General features: G+C 39.3%; 1 protein-coding gene across 19 annotated transcripts in view; it reads right to left on the bottom strand.

Moving 5' to 3' along the window:
• The window catches only part of MACF1 (microtubule actin crosslinking factor 1), a 330,003-nt gene that overhangs the window by 151,307 nt on the left and 164,313 nt on the right, over positions 1 to 14,383 (bottom strand). For all 19 annotated transcript variants that reach the window (XM_060089544.1, XM_060089550.1, XM_060089543.1 and 16 more), the window contains 6 exons: positions 14,124 to 14,249; positions 11,479 to 11,631; positions 9,685 to 9,839; positions 6,045 to 6,171; positions 5,463 to 5,646; positions 4,889 to 5,058 (listed from right to left, as the gene is read on the bottom strand). In XM_060089544.1, the coding sequence (XP_059945527.1) occupies positions 4,889 to 5,058; positions 5,463 to 5,646; positions 6,045 to 6,171; positions 9,685 to 9,839; positions 11,479 to 11,631; positions 14,124 to 14,249 (915 nt within the window). The remainder of the gene's footprint in view (positions 1 to 4,888; positions 5,059 to 5,462; positions 5,647 to 6,044; positions 6,172 to 9,684; positions 9,840 to 11,478; positions 11,632 to 14,123; positions 14,250 to 14,383) is intronic.

The raw sequence follows: 14,383 nt of genomic DNA, 5'->3' as shown, positions 1-14,383 counted from the left end.
GGGAGAGGCAAGCTCTTCCCTATTGATAGAATGGAAAATTTTAAATGTAAAAGGAATGACAGAATTAGAAAATCACCTTTTGGCAAAAGTCATACTAATAATTAATTCGGTCAGAAAACGACTAGAACTAATCAATGAATTTGTTAAGGTTGCAGGATACAAAGTTAATGCACAGAGATCTCTTGGATTCCTACACACCAAAAATGAAAAATCAGAAAGAGAAATTAAGGAAACAATTCCATTCACCCTCACAACAAAAAGAATAAAATACCTAGGAATAAACCTACCTAAGGAGGCAAAAGATCTGTACTCAGAAAACTATAAAACACTGATGAAGGAAATCAAAGATGACATAAACAGATGGAGAAATATACCATGTCCTTGAATTGGAAGAATCAATATTGTGAAAATGACTATACCACCCAAAGCAATCTACAGAGTCAATGCAATACCTATCAAACTACCAATGGCATTCTTCACAGAATTAGAACAAAAATTTTACAATTCATATGGAAACACAAAAGACCCTGAATAGCCAAAGCAATCTTGAGAAAGAAAAACGGAGCTGGAGGAACCAGGCTCCCCGACTTCAAACTATACTACAAAGCTACAGTAATCAAGACAGTATGGTACTGGCACAAAAACATATAGATCAATGGTACAGGATAGAAAGCCCAGAAATAACCCACACACATATGGTCACCTAATTTACAACAAAGGAGGCAAGAACATACAATGGAGAAAAGACAGCCTCTTCAATAAGTGCTGCTGGGAAAAGTGGACAGCTACATGTAAAAGAATGAAATTAGAACACTCCCTAACACCATACACAAAAACAAACTCCAAATGGATTAAAGACTTAAATGTAAGACCAGACATTATAAAACTCTTAGAGGAAAACATAGGAAAAACACTCTTTGACACAAACCAGAGCAACATCTTTTTTGACCCACTTACTAGAGAAATGGAAATAAGAACAAAAACAAACAAATGGGACCTAATGAAACATAAAAGCTTTTGCAGAGCAAAGGAAACCATAAACAGGACAAAAAGACAGTCCTCAGAATGGGAGAAAATATTTGCAAATGAAACAACAGACAAAGGATTAATCTCCAAAATATACAAACAGCTCATGGAGCTCAATATCAAAAAAACAAACAATTAGGGCTTCCCTGGTGGCACAGTGGTTGAGAGTCCACCTGCCGCTGCAGGGGACACGGGTTCTTGCCCCAGTCCGGGAAGATCCCACATGCCGCTGAGCGGCTGGGCCCGTGAGCCATGGCCGCTGAGCCTGCGCATCCTGAGCCTGTGCTCTGCAATGGGAGAGGCCACAACAGTGAGAGGCCCGCGTACCACAAAACAAACAAAAACAAACAATTCAATTAAAAAATGGGTGGAAGACCTAAATAGACATTTCACTAAAGAAGACATACAGATGGCCAAGAGGCACATGAAAAGATGCTCAACATCACTAATTATTAGAGAAATGCAAATCAAAACTACAATGAGGTTATCACCTCACACCAGTCAGAATGGCCATTATCAAAAAATCTAGAAACAATAAATGCTGGAAAGGGTGTGGTGAAAAGGGAAGCCTCCTGCACTGTTGGTGGAAATGTAAACTGATATAACCACTATGGAGAACATTATGGAGGTTCCTTTAAAAACTAAAAACAGAACTAACATATGGCCCAGCAATCCCACACAGGCATATACCCTGAGAAACCGTAATTCAAAAAGAGACACTGTGGGCTTCCCTGGTGGCACAGTGGTTGAGGGTCTGCCTGCCAATGCAGGGGACACGGGTTCGAGCCCTGGTCTGGGAAGATCCCGCATGCCGTGGAGCAGCTCGGCCCGTGAGCCACAACTACTGAGACTGCGCGTCCGGAGCCTGTGCTGCGCAACATGAGAGGCCGCAATAGTGAGAGGCCCGTGCACCGTGATGAAGAGTGGCCCCTGCTTGCCGCAACTAGAGAAAGCCCTCGCACAGAAACGGGGACCCAACACAGCCAAAAATAAATAAATAAATAACTTAATTAATTAAAAATAAAAAAGGAGACATTGTACCACAATGTTTATTGCAGCACTATTTACGACAGCCAGGACATGGAAACCACCTAAATGTTCATCTGACAAATGAATGGATAAAAATGTGGCATATATACACAATGGAATATTACTCAGCCATGAAAAGAAACGAAATTGAGTTATTTGTAGTGAAGTGGATGGACCTAGAGTCTGTCATACAGAGTGGAGTAAGTCAGAAAGAGAAAAACAAATGCCATATGCTAACACATATATATGGAATCTAAAATAAAAAAACCAACCTAGTAGCAGGGCAGGATGAACCTGCTAGCAGGGCAGGAATAAAGACAGAGACATAGAGAATAGACTTGAGGACACGGCAGGGGAGAGGGAAGCTGCAGCAAAGTGAGAGTACTATCGACATTATACACTACCAAAAGTAAAATAGTTAGCTACTGGGAAGAAGCAGCATAGGACAGGGAGATCAGTTCGGTGCTTGCGATGACCTAGAGGGGTGGGATAGGGAGGGAGGGAGGAAGGCTCAAGAGGGAGGGGATATGGGGATGTATGTATGCATATGGCCGATTCACTTTGTTGTACAACAGAAACTAACAGAGTATTGTGAAGCAATTATACTCCAATAAAGATCTATTAAAAAAATCAAAAAAAAAAGAATCAACAATAGATACTATAACATTTTGGTGAAAGTTTGATGTAAAACAGGATATTTACATAGTCTCAAAGTACCTCCTCACAAGATACTTAGTAATCACAATGAGGAAAATAGCAACAAGTGATAAAAGCTATCACCAGTAATGGGACAAATCAACATCACATGCCTCCTGATAGGATGCACCAAGGACATACTATCACTTCTACGGTATTCCTGCCAAAAATGTGTAACCTATATTTAATCTTGAGCAAGCCTTAGATAAACACAAATAGGGGGACATTCTATAAAATAAATGGGCTGCACTCTGCAAAAATGTTAAGGTCATGATAGATGATGAAAAATCAAGAAATTGTTTCAGGTTAAGAAATCTAAAAAGACTCAGCAACTAAATGCAATGTGGGATACTGCACTGAATCCTACACAAAAATAGTCTTTTTTAGGGGGGGAATTATGGGAGTGGGGGTACTACTCAAAAAGGCATTTATTAGGTCAACTGAAGAAATTTCAATTAAGGTCTTGGATAACAGTATTATACCAATGTTCACTTCCTGATTTTAATCACTGTCCCATGGTTATGTGAGACTATCCTTGTTTTTGGAAATGCACATTGAACTACACAGGGGTAAAGGAGCACCATGTTTGGAAGTTACTCTCAAAAAAAAAAAAGATTATTATCAATATTATGTATACATATGTAGAAAAAAATGATAAAAGCAAATGTAGAAAAATGTTAACACTTATGGAATCTAGGTGAAGGTTATATGAGAATAAAAACTTTTCTCTATATCTGAATCTATTCCAGAATAATTTTTTTAAAAAGAAAAGGTCCTTTAGAAGAGCTCAATATTAACCTGTATTTCTTTGACTGTCCTATTTTGCATGACTACAGAATAGTAAAAACACTTTAATATGAGAATTGCAGGTGCATATGACATGCCTCACGCAGACATATTAGATCCTTCTTGACCAAAAAAAATTATACTGGGCTCACATCCTCTTCTTCAGGCTTAGGAATTACTGAGAAATTTCTCAAGCTGAGAAAACTCACTCCTCATTAGGCATTCCTTTCCATTTCCTTTAATCTCCCAGATCAAATCTAACATTCTTCATAGAGCTCCCTCATCACACCCCAAGTAGAAATGTTCCAGTAACACTCCACATTCCTACAGCAATGTTTGCTTGGCAATCTGGAAGTACACTAGGTACTATCTTATGACATCTCTTATACTTGAAGTCTCTAACTGTAACTTTAACCTTTTCTTCTTCTTTACACTAGGAGCCAAAAGCAAGGAGCTTTGGCTTACTTTCTTTGCATGCCCATGAGAACTTAATAAAGCAATTAATATTTGCTGCTTTTATGTCAAGAATACAACCCCACATTTTTACAGCATTCTACTTTCCCAGGAAGCTCATGATATGTACTGTATCACTTAATTTTCAAAACAACTTGTGTGACTCATATATTACTATCTCCATTTTATTTTATTTTATTTTATTTTATTTATTTATTTATTTTTTTTGCGGTATACGGGCCTCCTACTGTCGTGGCCTCTCCCGCTGCGGAGCACAGGCTCCGGACGTGCAGGCCCAGCGGCCATGGCTCACGGGTCTAGCCGCTGAGTGGCATGTGGGATCCTCCCGGACCGGGGCACGAACCCGCGTCTCCTGCATCGGCAGGCAGACTCTCAACCACTGCGCCACCAGGGAAGCCCCCCATCTCCATTTTATAAGAAAGGAAACTAAGGAAGAGAATTTTCTCAGTCACAGAGAAAGTGTGTATCAGAGCCATAGTAGAATCTGAGTCTTTCCTTACTATTTTTGAAGTCATGTGACCGACAGTAACCATGTCACAGAATACAATACATATCAATACATATAAGGGAGAGAGCAGAGAGCAGCATCTCTACTAAGTAGTCTTAAAATATGTAGCCCAAAGACAGCGCTTAGAACAATTTGCCAGTGTCTGCCGTCCCAACTGTGTAGGAAACTAATCAACATTCAGCAATATCCTGGGAGCTGAAACTACGCTTTCCCATGGGTGAAAGGCATTTACAGGCTTCAGGGAAGAATTCTGGAGTAGGATTGCCATGAGTCTGTTGCCTTATTCCTTAGGATCCACACTCTGTTGCCCTCCAATTCATTCTGAAACTGTTTACTCTGCATCCAGCAGCCGTTGCTCTTAGGGTTTACCTCTTGTTCTGCGATCCTTAATGCACTGTCCTGCCGGGCATCTCTGTCAGTCCTAGAGCTGGCAGAGGATTGAATTCGTTTGATTAGCCGCTGTTCACAGTCCTCCAGGCGCAGCCGGATATTCTTCAGCTCTGAAATGTACATCTTGGCCACAGTTTCCTCTTTGTCCTCTGTGAATGCACAAGCACAGAAGACCATTAAGCACGACAACGGAGATCAGCAACACTGGTTCCAGCAGACCTGATATTCCATGAATGAAAGCAAGGCCTTATGTGGGGAACCTTCTGCCTGTTCCCAAACTCCCTGCATTATATACTACTCTTTAAGGATCCAAACACGTAATTTCCACAGGAAAATGTGATAGGTTGATAAGCAATAATGAATGAAATATGGCCTCTTCTTCCATGATCTCATTTTGAGAATTCATCTCTACAAGTTTTTCTCTATCTTAAGTTTTTTAGCAACTCAAGTGGTAAAAAGGTGGTGATGATACTTTCTAGTTTATATGAAGGGTCCAGCAGCACCCTTCAGGGCTCTCTTTCCACTTTCCTCTCCCTCTTCCCAAGGCACACACCATTCTCCATGGACTTCATCAGGTGCTGGAAGTGGGTTTTACAAGCCTCCACCTCCTCTTCCAAGCGCAGACGATCAGCCACTGAGAAGAGCGCCGAGTCACGGCTCTCCTGCAGAAAGTCTTCGTAGTGGGCCTGCAAGTTCTTCATAACCTGGTGGTACTCCCCAGGTGCTGAGGAGCGGAGCTGCAGAGAAAAAGCCAGAGGACATTTCAGTGGAATGGGAATATAATACAAAATAGTGCACAAACCATAATTATAAACATGCTGATTTTTCACAAATTGAACCTGTCTATGAAATCAGCATTCAGATCAAGAAACAGGACATTACTAGTATCTCAGAAGCACTCTTTGTGCCCTCTTGGATGTAAACCTTAATGGTGGTTAATTTACCAGTATTCCCCTACTCCACACACTTATGCAAAAGTTTCTGGTTCCTAAGAGCCTCAAGCCCCTAACCCCAAAACAGTATCCCTGACTCCATTTTACACCAATTGGGTGAGGAGGAGTCTCACAGTAAGAAGTTCCTTCTGAAAAAAACCTGCCAATAGGTTATGAGCCTGCGGTAAAGCTGTCATAATTACCTTTTCCAGGTTCCAGGTTTTTACAAGGTCAAGGTCCTTCCTCAGATAGTTCCAGGAGATAAGGCTTTTGGTGTTAACATGTAGCTGATGCCAAAGGGCCATCACCTTCTGATAAGACTGCTCCACCCTACAAACAACACAGAACCTGGCTATAGCTTTTCTAAGGCTTCAGCTCCACACTAGAGACCTTCTAAGGAAAAAATGTGATTGCCTTAGCAGAACTGAGCTTATATGCTGAGCAGAGAAAGGCAATAAGTCAAATACTAACAACACAGGAATCTTTAGACCTAAATAAATTGAGATCCTCAAGCAATTTGCTACACTATTATATACATTATGTCAGCACATATTTAGCAATCTCATAAATGTTACCTGAATGTAATATAATTATGAGAAGTTAGAGAGAGGAATACCCAGGGAAAGCAATGATAGAGAAAAATAGAGACAAAATAACTCCATTTGAAATTGCTAAAAAATGACAACATGCTTAAAAAGCGATTTGCTGTGTTCTATATTTTTACAAAACTGCTAAAATGTTTAAAAGTTAATAGCAATTTAAGAAGTTCACCTGGCATATAAAATGAAACTGTAGTGTGAAGGGCTTGAGAAGATCTTTTTCTTAGCATCCCATGCCTAATTCAATCTCAACTTACAGATGACTTACAAACTCAGATACACAGACACACTCAACACACACAAAATTACTTTGAATTTCTTCAAGCTAAGAAATGTAAGATATATAGAATAGGATGGAAAACTAGAAGCTAGGATGTCAGACATTAAACCCATTAGTTCATCTTTCCATTTTCCAAAAATCCCACTAAAATGACTGTAAGGTTGAAATAAAAGTTCAGGAAATCTCAAAGAAAAATAAAAATATGAAGAAAGAAAAAACAGAAAGAAAATAAGAGAAAATGAGAGAAACAGTTCAGGAGGTCCAATCGCTGATAAATGGGAGTTCTTGAAAGCAAGAACAGAAAAAAAAAAACATAGAGAAGGAAATAATTAAAGAAATAATCCAAGAAAAATTTCCCCAGATCTGAAAGATATGAGTTTCCAGTTTGTGTTCAGGGTTAGCACAAGAAAGGCTCACCTGAAGACACAGCATCCCCTTCAAAGATTAAAGACAGAGAGGAGTTTAAAATCTTCAGAGAGATAAAGACACCATTCACAAGGTTAAAGTATCAAACTGTTCTGTATCACGACTGTGGTAGAGGACACAATTCTATGCATTTGTCAAAATGACAGTATTGCTCACTACAAAGGCGGCATTTTACAGTTACATAAACTTAAAGAATGATAAAGAATGATAATCGTACTGTACTTCTCAACAACAAACCCTGGAAGCTGGAAAACAGTGGGCCAGTGCCTTCAAGGTTCAGAGTGAAAAGAATTTCCAGAAGAATTCTGTAACTGACCAATTCATTATGAAGGGAGAAGAAAGACATTTTCAGATATGACAGGATTCAAAAAATTTACTTCTCCTGCACTTTTTTTCAGCAAGCTACTGGAGAGTGTACTCTCCCAAACCAGGGAATAAACCAATAAATAAGACTTAGAATCTAGGAAGCAGAGGGTCCAACACAGAAGAGATGTAAAGGGAATCTTCAGGGTGAGGATGAAGGGAAATGCCAGGGAGGCAGTAATGAAGCAGGCCTACAGAGCACGTTCAGACTGGAAAAGCAAGACAGAATGGTTCAGAAGAGACGTTTCCAAGAGAAAATAAAATTGAAAATGACCTGGTGTTTGGCCATACTAAGAAGACTTTTACAGTAAAATAGGAGAGTTTGGGAATACATTCGTAAGATACAAATAGACAACTAAGCAAACTTAAAAACAAAACAATGATCAGCTCCAAGGAAACATAAAGTTATACAAAATAATTTGTTCATACATATATTCAATCACCTAACTCGTTCATTCTTTTCTTTAACAACCATTTATTGAGTACCTACTACATGTCAGGTTCTAGGTGATGAGGATACAGAGGTAAACAAAACAGACAAAAACCTCTATTCTTTTAGAACTTCTAAGGGGAGGGGAAAGGCAATAAACAAATTTATAATCTTTTGGACAGTATTAAGTGTTCTGGAGAAAAATAAAGTGTTCTGATGGGGAGAGGAGATAGTGGTAGGCAGTGAGTGGGGTGGTAGTATATGAAGGTGATTAGATGAACTAAAGATGTGAGGGAGTGAATCACGTTAATATATGCAGAAAGCAGAGGAAATGCAAAGGCCCTGAGGCAAGAGTATGCTTGTGGTGCTTGAGAAACTGGAGCTGAGCACAAGCAAGGACAGTGGCAGAGGATGATTTAGAGAGGTAAGACGTGCTTGGGTAAGGCTTACAATATGCCCTAGAGTACTATGCGGTTCAGCTGTAAACAACTTAATGTAAAAATAACAAACAAGATACCGATTTTAAACAAAAATCATGACATAACTACATTTGGAAGATGGGCAAAGGAGAAGTGAATTACAGGTGTGTAGAAAACTAATTGTTAGAAAACTAATTGTTAATTTCCTAGAGTAGGAAGTCAGTAATTTCCAAAGTTGAAAAAAAATTAAGAAGTAACAGGAAAAAAATCACATTTAGACATTTGATGTTAAAAACCAGAAAAATGTGCTCAAAGAGTTGAAAATAGTTCACTCTGGGAAGCAGAACTCTGGGGTGGGGGAGGTGATTTCTAGTTTTTACTATAAGTTTTGTGGTATAATTCAACTTTTTAAAATCTTTATACGTATTTCAATAAAATATAAAGAAGAAAGTTAGCTGTCAGTACAAAAATCAACTATTGAGAGTAAACTGTTTATAACCAAGAATTATTTAAAAAAGAATTTTCACTGTTCTTTACCCATTCACCTGTCGATGGACATTTAGGTTGGTTCCATGTGGCACATATACACAATGGAATATTACTCAGCCATAAAAAGAAACGAAACTGAGTTATTTGTAGTGAGGTGGATGGACCTAGAGTCTGTCATACAGAGTGGAGTAAGTCAGAAAGAGAAAAACAAATACCGTATGTAACGCATATATATGGAATCTTAAAAAAAGAAAAAAAAAAGGTACTGATGAACCTAGTTGCAGGGCAGGAATAAAGAGGTAGACATAGAGAATGGACTTGATGACATGGGGTGGGAAGGTGAAGCTGGGGCAAAGTGAGAGTAGCATCGACATATATACACTACCGAATGTAAAATAGTTGGCTGGTGGGAAGCAGCAGCGTAGCACAGGGAGATTGGCTTGGTGCTTTGCAATGACCTAGAGGGGTGGGATAGGGAGGATGGGAGGGAGGCTCAAGAGGGAGGGGATATGGGGACACGTGTATGCATATGGCTGATTTGCTTTGTTGTGTAACAGAAACTAACAAGGTATTGTGAAGCAATTATACTCCAATAAACTTTTTTTTTTTAAAAAGAATTATCACTGAATATATCTCAATTGACCATAGCATTTACTGAAAATCTACTATGTGGCTGGCAGTGCAAGACTTGATATCGTAATAGGAGATCTTTCCCAAAAGAATATTCAAAACTTGGTCTCTCTGTTCAAAATCACAAACGCAGATTCATAACCTCCATCAGTTCACCCAGCAAAACAGCAGAGGTGGAAGTACAGATTGGCAGTTGAGCTGAGTTACCTGCTGGCCATCTCAATGGCATCCTTATTGGGTGGGGGGATAAGGAAGCAGACTGATGGCACCATTGCCTCATTCCCTGTGGGGCTGATCACTTTCCACTTGGTCCTCTGTGAATTATCTTCCAACACACACTCATCATTCCTGCAAATAGTGATCTGAAGAGACAAATTTACAAATCATTGCTAATGGATAAACCAACAACCTATTATTACCTGGTGGCTGATCCCAAGGCTATGAAATCCTTAAGGAAAAATTATTTTGGAGATCTCCAATCGTTTGGAGATCACCTAGGGAGAGTTTCTGATTTAGACAAAAGGATAATGTGTATAAATAAACAACCTAGGGAACATTGTGAAATGAAATAAATCAAGGAAGCAAGTGTTTATTAAATGCCTGTTACATGTCAAGTAACACAGTATATGAAATTTATAAGGAGACTGTAAGACCTGTAAGAGCAATCTCTCTGAACCTACAACCAACAGGGTAAAACTTAAAGGGACATAATACTCACAACTTTGCATTTCTGATACTTCTTCCTCCTCCCCTCCTGTCACCCCACCCAAATCCCTGAAATGTTTAAGCCTTTGGAATCACCAATTCTTTCTCTTAGGAGACGAGTAACCAACAATATCATCTCTATTTTATAGACAGAAATACTGAGACAAAGAAAAGTACAGGAAAAGTTCATTTGTTCCTTTGTATAACAAATATTATTGAGCCTATTATGTGCTTGGAAGTATGCTATGCCATTAGAGATAAAAATGGTAAAAATCGTAAGCCAACAACCATGGTCTATATTCCACATATTCTGATGCAGTATTTGGTTACAACACTGTGTGACAAATGCAATTTACCAAGGAATGCATGGAAGGCACGAGGCCCAGTCTTGGTTAGAGAGGTAAAGAGATTATTCAGGATCTTAAAGCTACATTAAGGAATTTAGACTTTCTACACAGAAATGGGGAATTGAAGGGATATGGGAACAGATGTATATGTATAACTGATTCACTTTGTTATAAAGCAGAAACTAATAAAAAAAAATAAAATAAATAAAATAATAAAATAAAATAAAACAATCCAGGTAAAGCAAAAAAAAAAAAAAGAAAAAAAAGAAATGGGGAATTGTTGTAGGACTTAGGCAGGGGAGTGATGTTAAAAATAATAATAATAATAATAATGCTGGACTTCCCTGGCGGTCCAGTGGTTAAGACTCTGCGCTTCCGCTGCAGGGGGCGTGGGTTCGATCCCTGGTCGGGGAATTAAGATCCCACATGCTGTGTGGCATGGCCAAAACAAAATTAATTAATTAATTAATTAATTTTTTAAAAGACCATGCTGGTGGTAGGATAAAGAATGCATTGAATGGGGAGGCTGATGCAATGATCCAAGTGAAAGAAACTTAGGGTCTAACTTGTAGTAGCAGCAGGGACAGAAAGAAGTACCCTTGAGGGATACTTATTTACAAGGTATTGATACTACTGACTTGATAGTCCTACTAGCTGTGGGGAATAAGAGGGGAGGAGTCATGGATCTCTCCCGGGTGCTACAAAGCACCGTTTCTATCTACACTTAAGCAACTGGGTGGATAATGATGCCAATTACTGAGGCAGGGAGCAGGTCAAGATCATAGAGTTGAGGCTTATTTTTTTCATGATAGAAGAGATTTGAGCATGTTTAAGTTCTAATAGAAGAACTCTATCATTTGACCTTTCCCTGTTATCATAACCCTAACTGAAGGCTTCCCTTCTCCCTTGCTTCCTTCTGGAGCGGGAAGTACCCTTTCCGCCTCCTCACCTCGATCTGCCGGTAGTCACAGATGGCCTTGATGGAAATGGTGGTCTTTAGCACATGGTCGGGACTGCGTGGCTTTAGCTGAACAATGGATTTTGATCTCCCAACAAGACTGGCAACGGAACTCTTGGACTGTATAAGCTGCTCCTTCTCATCCTACAAAATGGGAAGAAAATGAAAAAGACATTAATGTTGCTCCTTGGGAGACTCAGTCAACAAAGAAAACTGAATGCTCCACTCCCTCCGAGAATGTCACTTCTCGGTTAAGTAGGGATCCTTGGTGGAGCCATCTTAGAAACATAGGGATAAAGAAAACAGGAGAGGATGCTTCTGTCTGCTACCAAGTGCTTTTATACTCAAATTTTGCAGCTTTCTCCCTGTGTCTTTTTCAATGAACCATAAAGCCACATGCAAAAACAAATAATAAATAAATTAAAAAAAAAGAATTTCTAGCTGCCAAATACAGCTATACAGCTAACAAAGGATTTTGCCAAATAAGGTTCAGAGAACATGGAAGTTAAAAACAATGATAATAACTAGGTTGTGGTTGTTGTTATTATCAAATTTCTCACTGGTAGAAGCCAGTTCTTGCTTCTCTGCTTAGGAGAAGCTAGTTATGCTCTTTAAAATTTTTTTTTTAATAATGTTATCTCCCAAGCTCTATTACAAATATTTTATTTTCTTAAATTGAATCAAACTTTCTAGAGAAAGATCTTAGCTCTTCAACCAACAATCTATAAACCAATGCTGTTGGTGAAGGTATTGGGACAAATGATTTAAGGTTTACCTTTCAGAGTCTTGCTGTGCTGTATTTATATAAATTTGATTGATTTGAAAGAGGTCTCATGCAAAATTGCAATACTCAAGTCTCTGCAAACCCAATTTTCTTAAAAACTAATGAACTTCTTGTCAACGAAATTGGTAGCAATCTACTACCAATTCCATTAAAGAGTAAAAAGATAAGCTTTATCTCTTAACCAGGATGTTTCAAGCCCATTTTGAGGTATAAAAAAGTCCCCAGAAGAGGGCTTTCTTAGGATGGAAGTAGATGTGATGAGAGTAAAGAGTTAATAATGTTAAGAAATGCCATTAAAGAATTAAGAATATGCAAGTAAATAAAAAGAAATGCTTAAATAAACTACCTGTGCCTGTCCCCGGGAGCATGATTGGAAGAAATACAACTTTAACTTATTAGTTAAGAAAGAGGAATGGAATAGGTCAGGGAGACAGCCACACTGTTCCATTCTTGAGAGCTGGTCTACCCATTTCAGTTTCCTTGCAATAAAGATGTCAATTTCTGTCTAAACCACAGCCAAACGTCTCAAGCTCCAGAGACCAAGTGCTCAGCGTGGTAAAAGGTCTGAAAAGAACCAGAAGCCACGACAGATGCTCCCGAACCTGACGGACAAGCTGAGGACAAGCTGAGGAGCAGACCCAGGTGACTTCACGCCCCGATGACGCCGCCAACCCGATGCCCCTGACCTGGAGAGGAGGGAACAGAGCAGCGACCCTCGAGAAGAGAAGATATGACAACAATTGCAGAGGAGTTACCCTATGACAGGAAGGTACTCTGTGGGAGGGAGGAGATAATAGCCACGGATTATTAGATTCCTCCTTCATACCTGATGTACCTCCAAGAGCGACATTCTAGAGACAACATCGGAAAAGTCAGGTCTTTACCCTTCATTCCAAATTAATTAAATTCACAGGTTATTTGCGCAGGTGAAACACTGAATCTAAACCCATTCATAGCTTTACAATACCTGAAAGTGTTTTTTAAAAAATCAACGTATGTTCACTAATTCCCAAGTCTCACCCACGAATAAAATGACACTGTTTTGGGTTATTCTGGTTCTCTTATTTATAATTTTCTACTGAAATGTGAGACTACCCGCATTTCTCACACAGGAAAAGTAATTTCCCTACCACATATGCATTTCCATCTTAATCAGAGTTGTAGCTGGAGCCCTGTCTTGCAAACTCTGTGTAATATACGCTCAATAACTATAAGTAGTCTGCTGGTGATTCTACTACCACCACCCCTGAAGGAATAGTTCATTGGAGAAAATAAATGTAAAACTGATTTGGATTAAATACTACTTGCAAAACTATTTTTAAAAAGTTAATACCACTACATAAATAAACTGAACAAATACTGCATTACACCTAACATAAGATTTTAATGTTTCAAATACTTCATCATTACCAAAAGAAAATTCCCAAGGAGGAAAAAATTGGCTCAGGTCTAGTTCACTGGTGTTTTGTTTTATTCTCTTTGCACGAGAGAGTGAAAAAGAATTCGGTGTCAGCTAATCCCGTCAACCCTATTTTTCATGCTCTACACCCCCATCTTTGGCTCCAACGACTGAATTAAAATAGGAACAATGCAAAGAAACTTTGATGAGCACTATGTGGCTCAGGGGCACATGGCTAGGCCCTTACTTGCACAGCATACCCAAAGGACTCATTAGCAACTTCTTTAAGAAAAGAAAAAAGGAAAAGAACAACATAGATTAAACTCTAATTGAATGTGAGCCAAACTTTGTAACGGTGACCCACAGCCCTGGCGCTTTCAAGGATATAAAGAGCAGCAGCTGATGGGGTTTACTGTTTCTCAGAAGCAATCATCCCAGTGACGCAACACCCACCATGGAGTCCTGCAGCAGGTCCTCCAGGCGGGATAAGCTGGTGTTGTGGTCGCAGGAGTACTTCCGTTTGATGGATTCTTGGAGGTTCCTCAGGAATGACTCCAGGTCTCGGGCATCACTGAAGAACTGCAGGGATAAAAGGGAGGGGTGCCTTGCGCTCAATACATCACAACGCCAAGATGATAATGGAGAAAAAAACCACCTTACCGTGCCTGCTGATTACACAATCCTGGATTACAAATGCCATGCCAGGGAAACAG

This window comes from Mesoplodon densirostris, chromosome 2 (assembly GCF_025265405.1).
Source record: "Mesoplodon densirostris isolate mMesDen1 chromosome 2, mMesDen1 primary haplotype, whole genome shotgun sequence".
Classification (NCBI taxonomy): Eukaryota; Metazoa; Chordata; class Mammalia; order Artiodactyla; family Ziphiidae; genus Mesoplodon; species Mesoplodon densirostris.
This window is presented reverse-complemented; position numbering and strand designations above follow the sequence as displayed.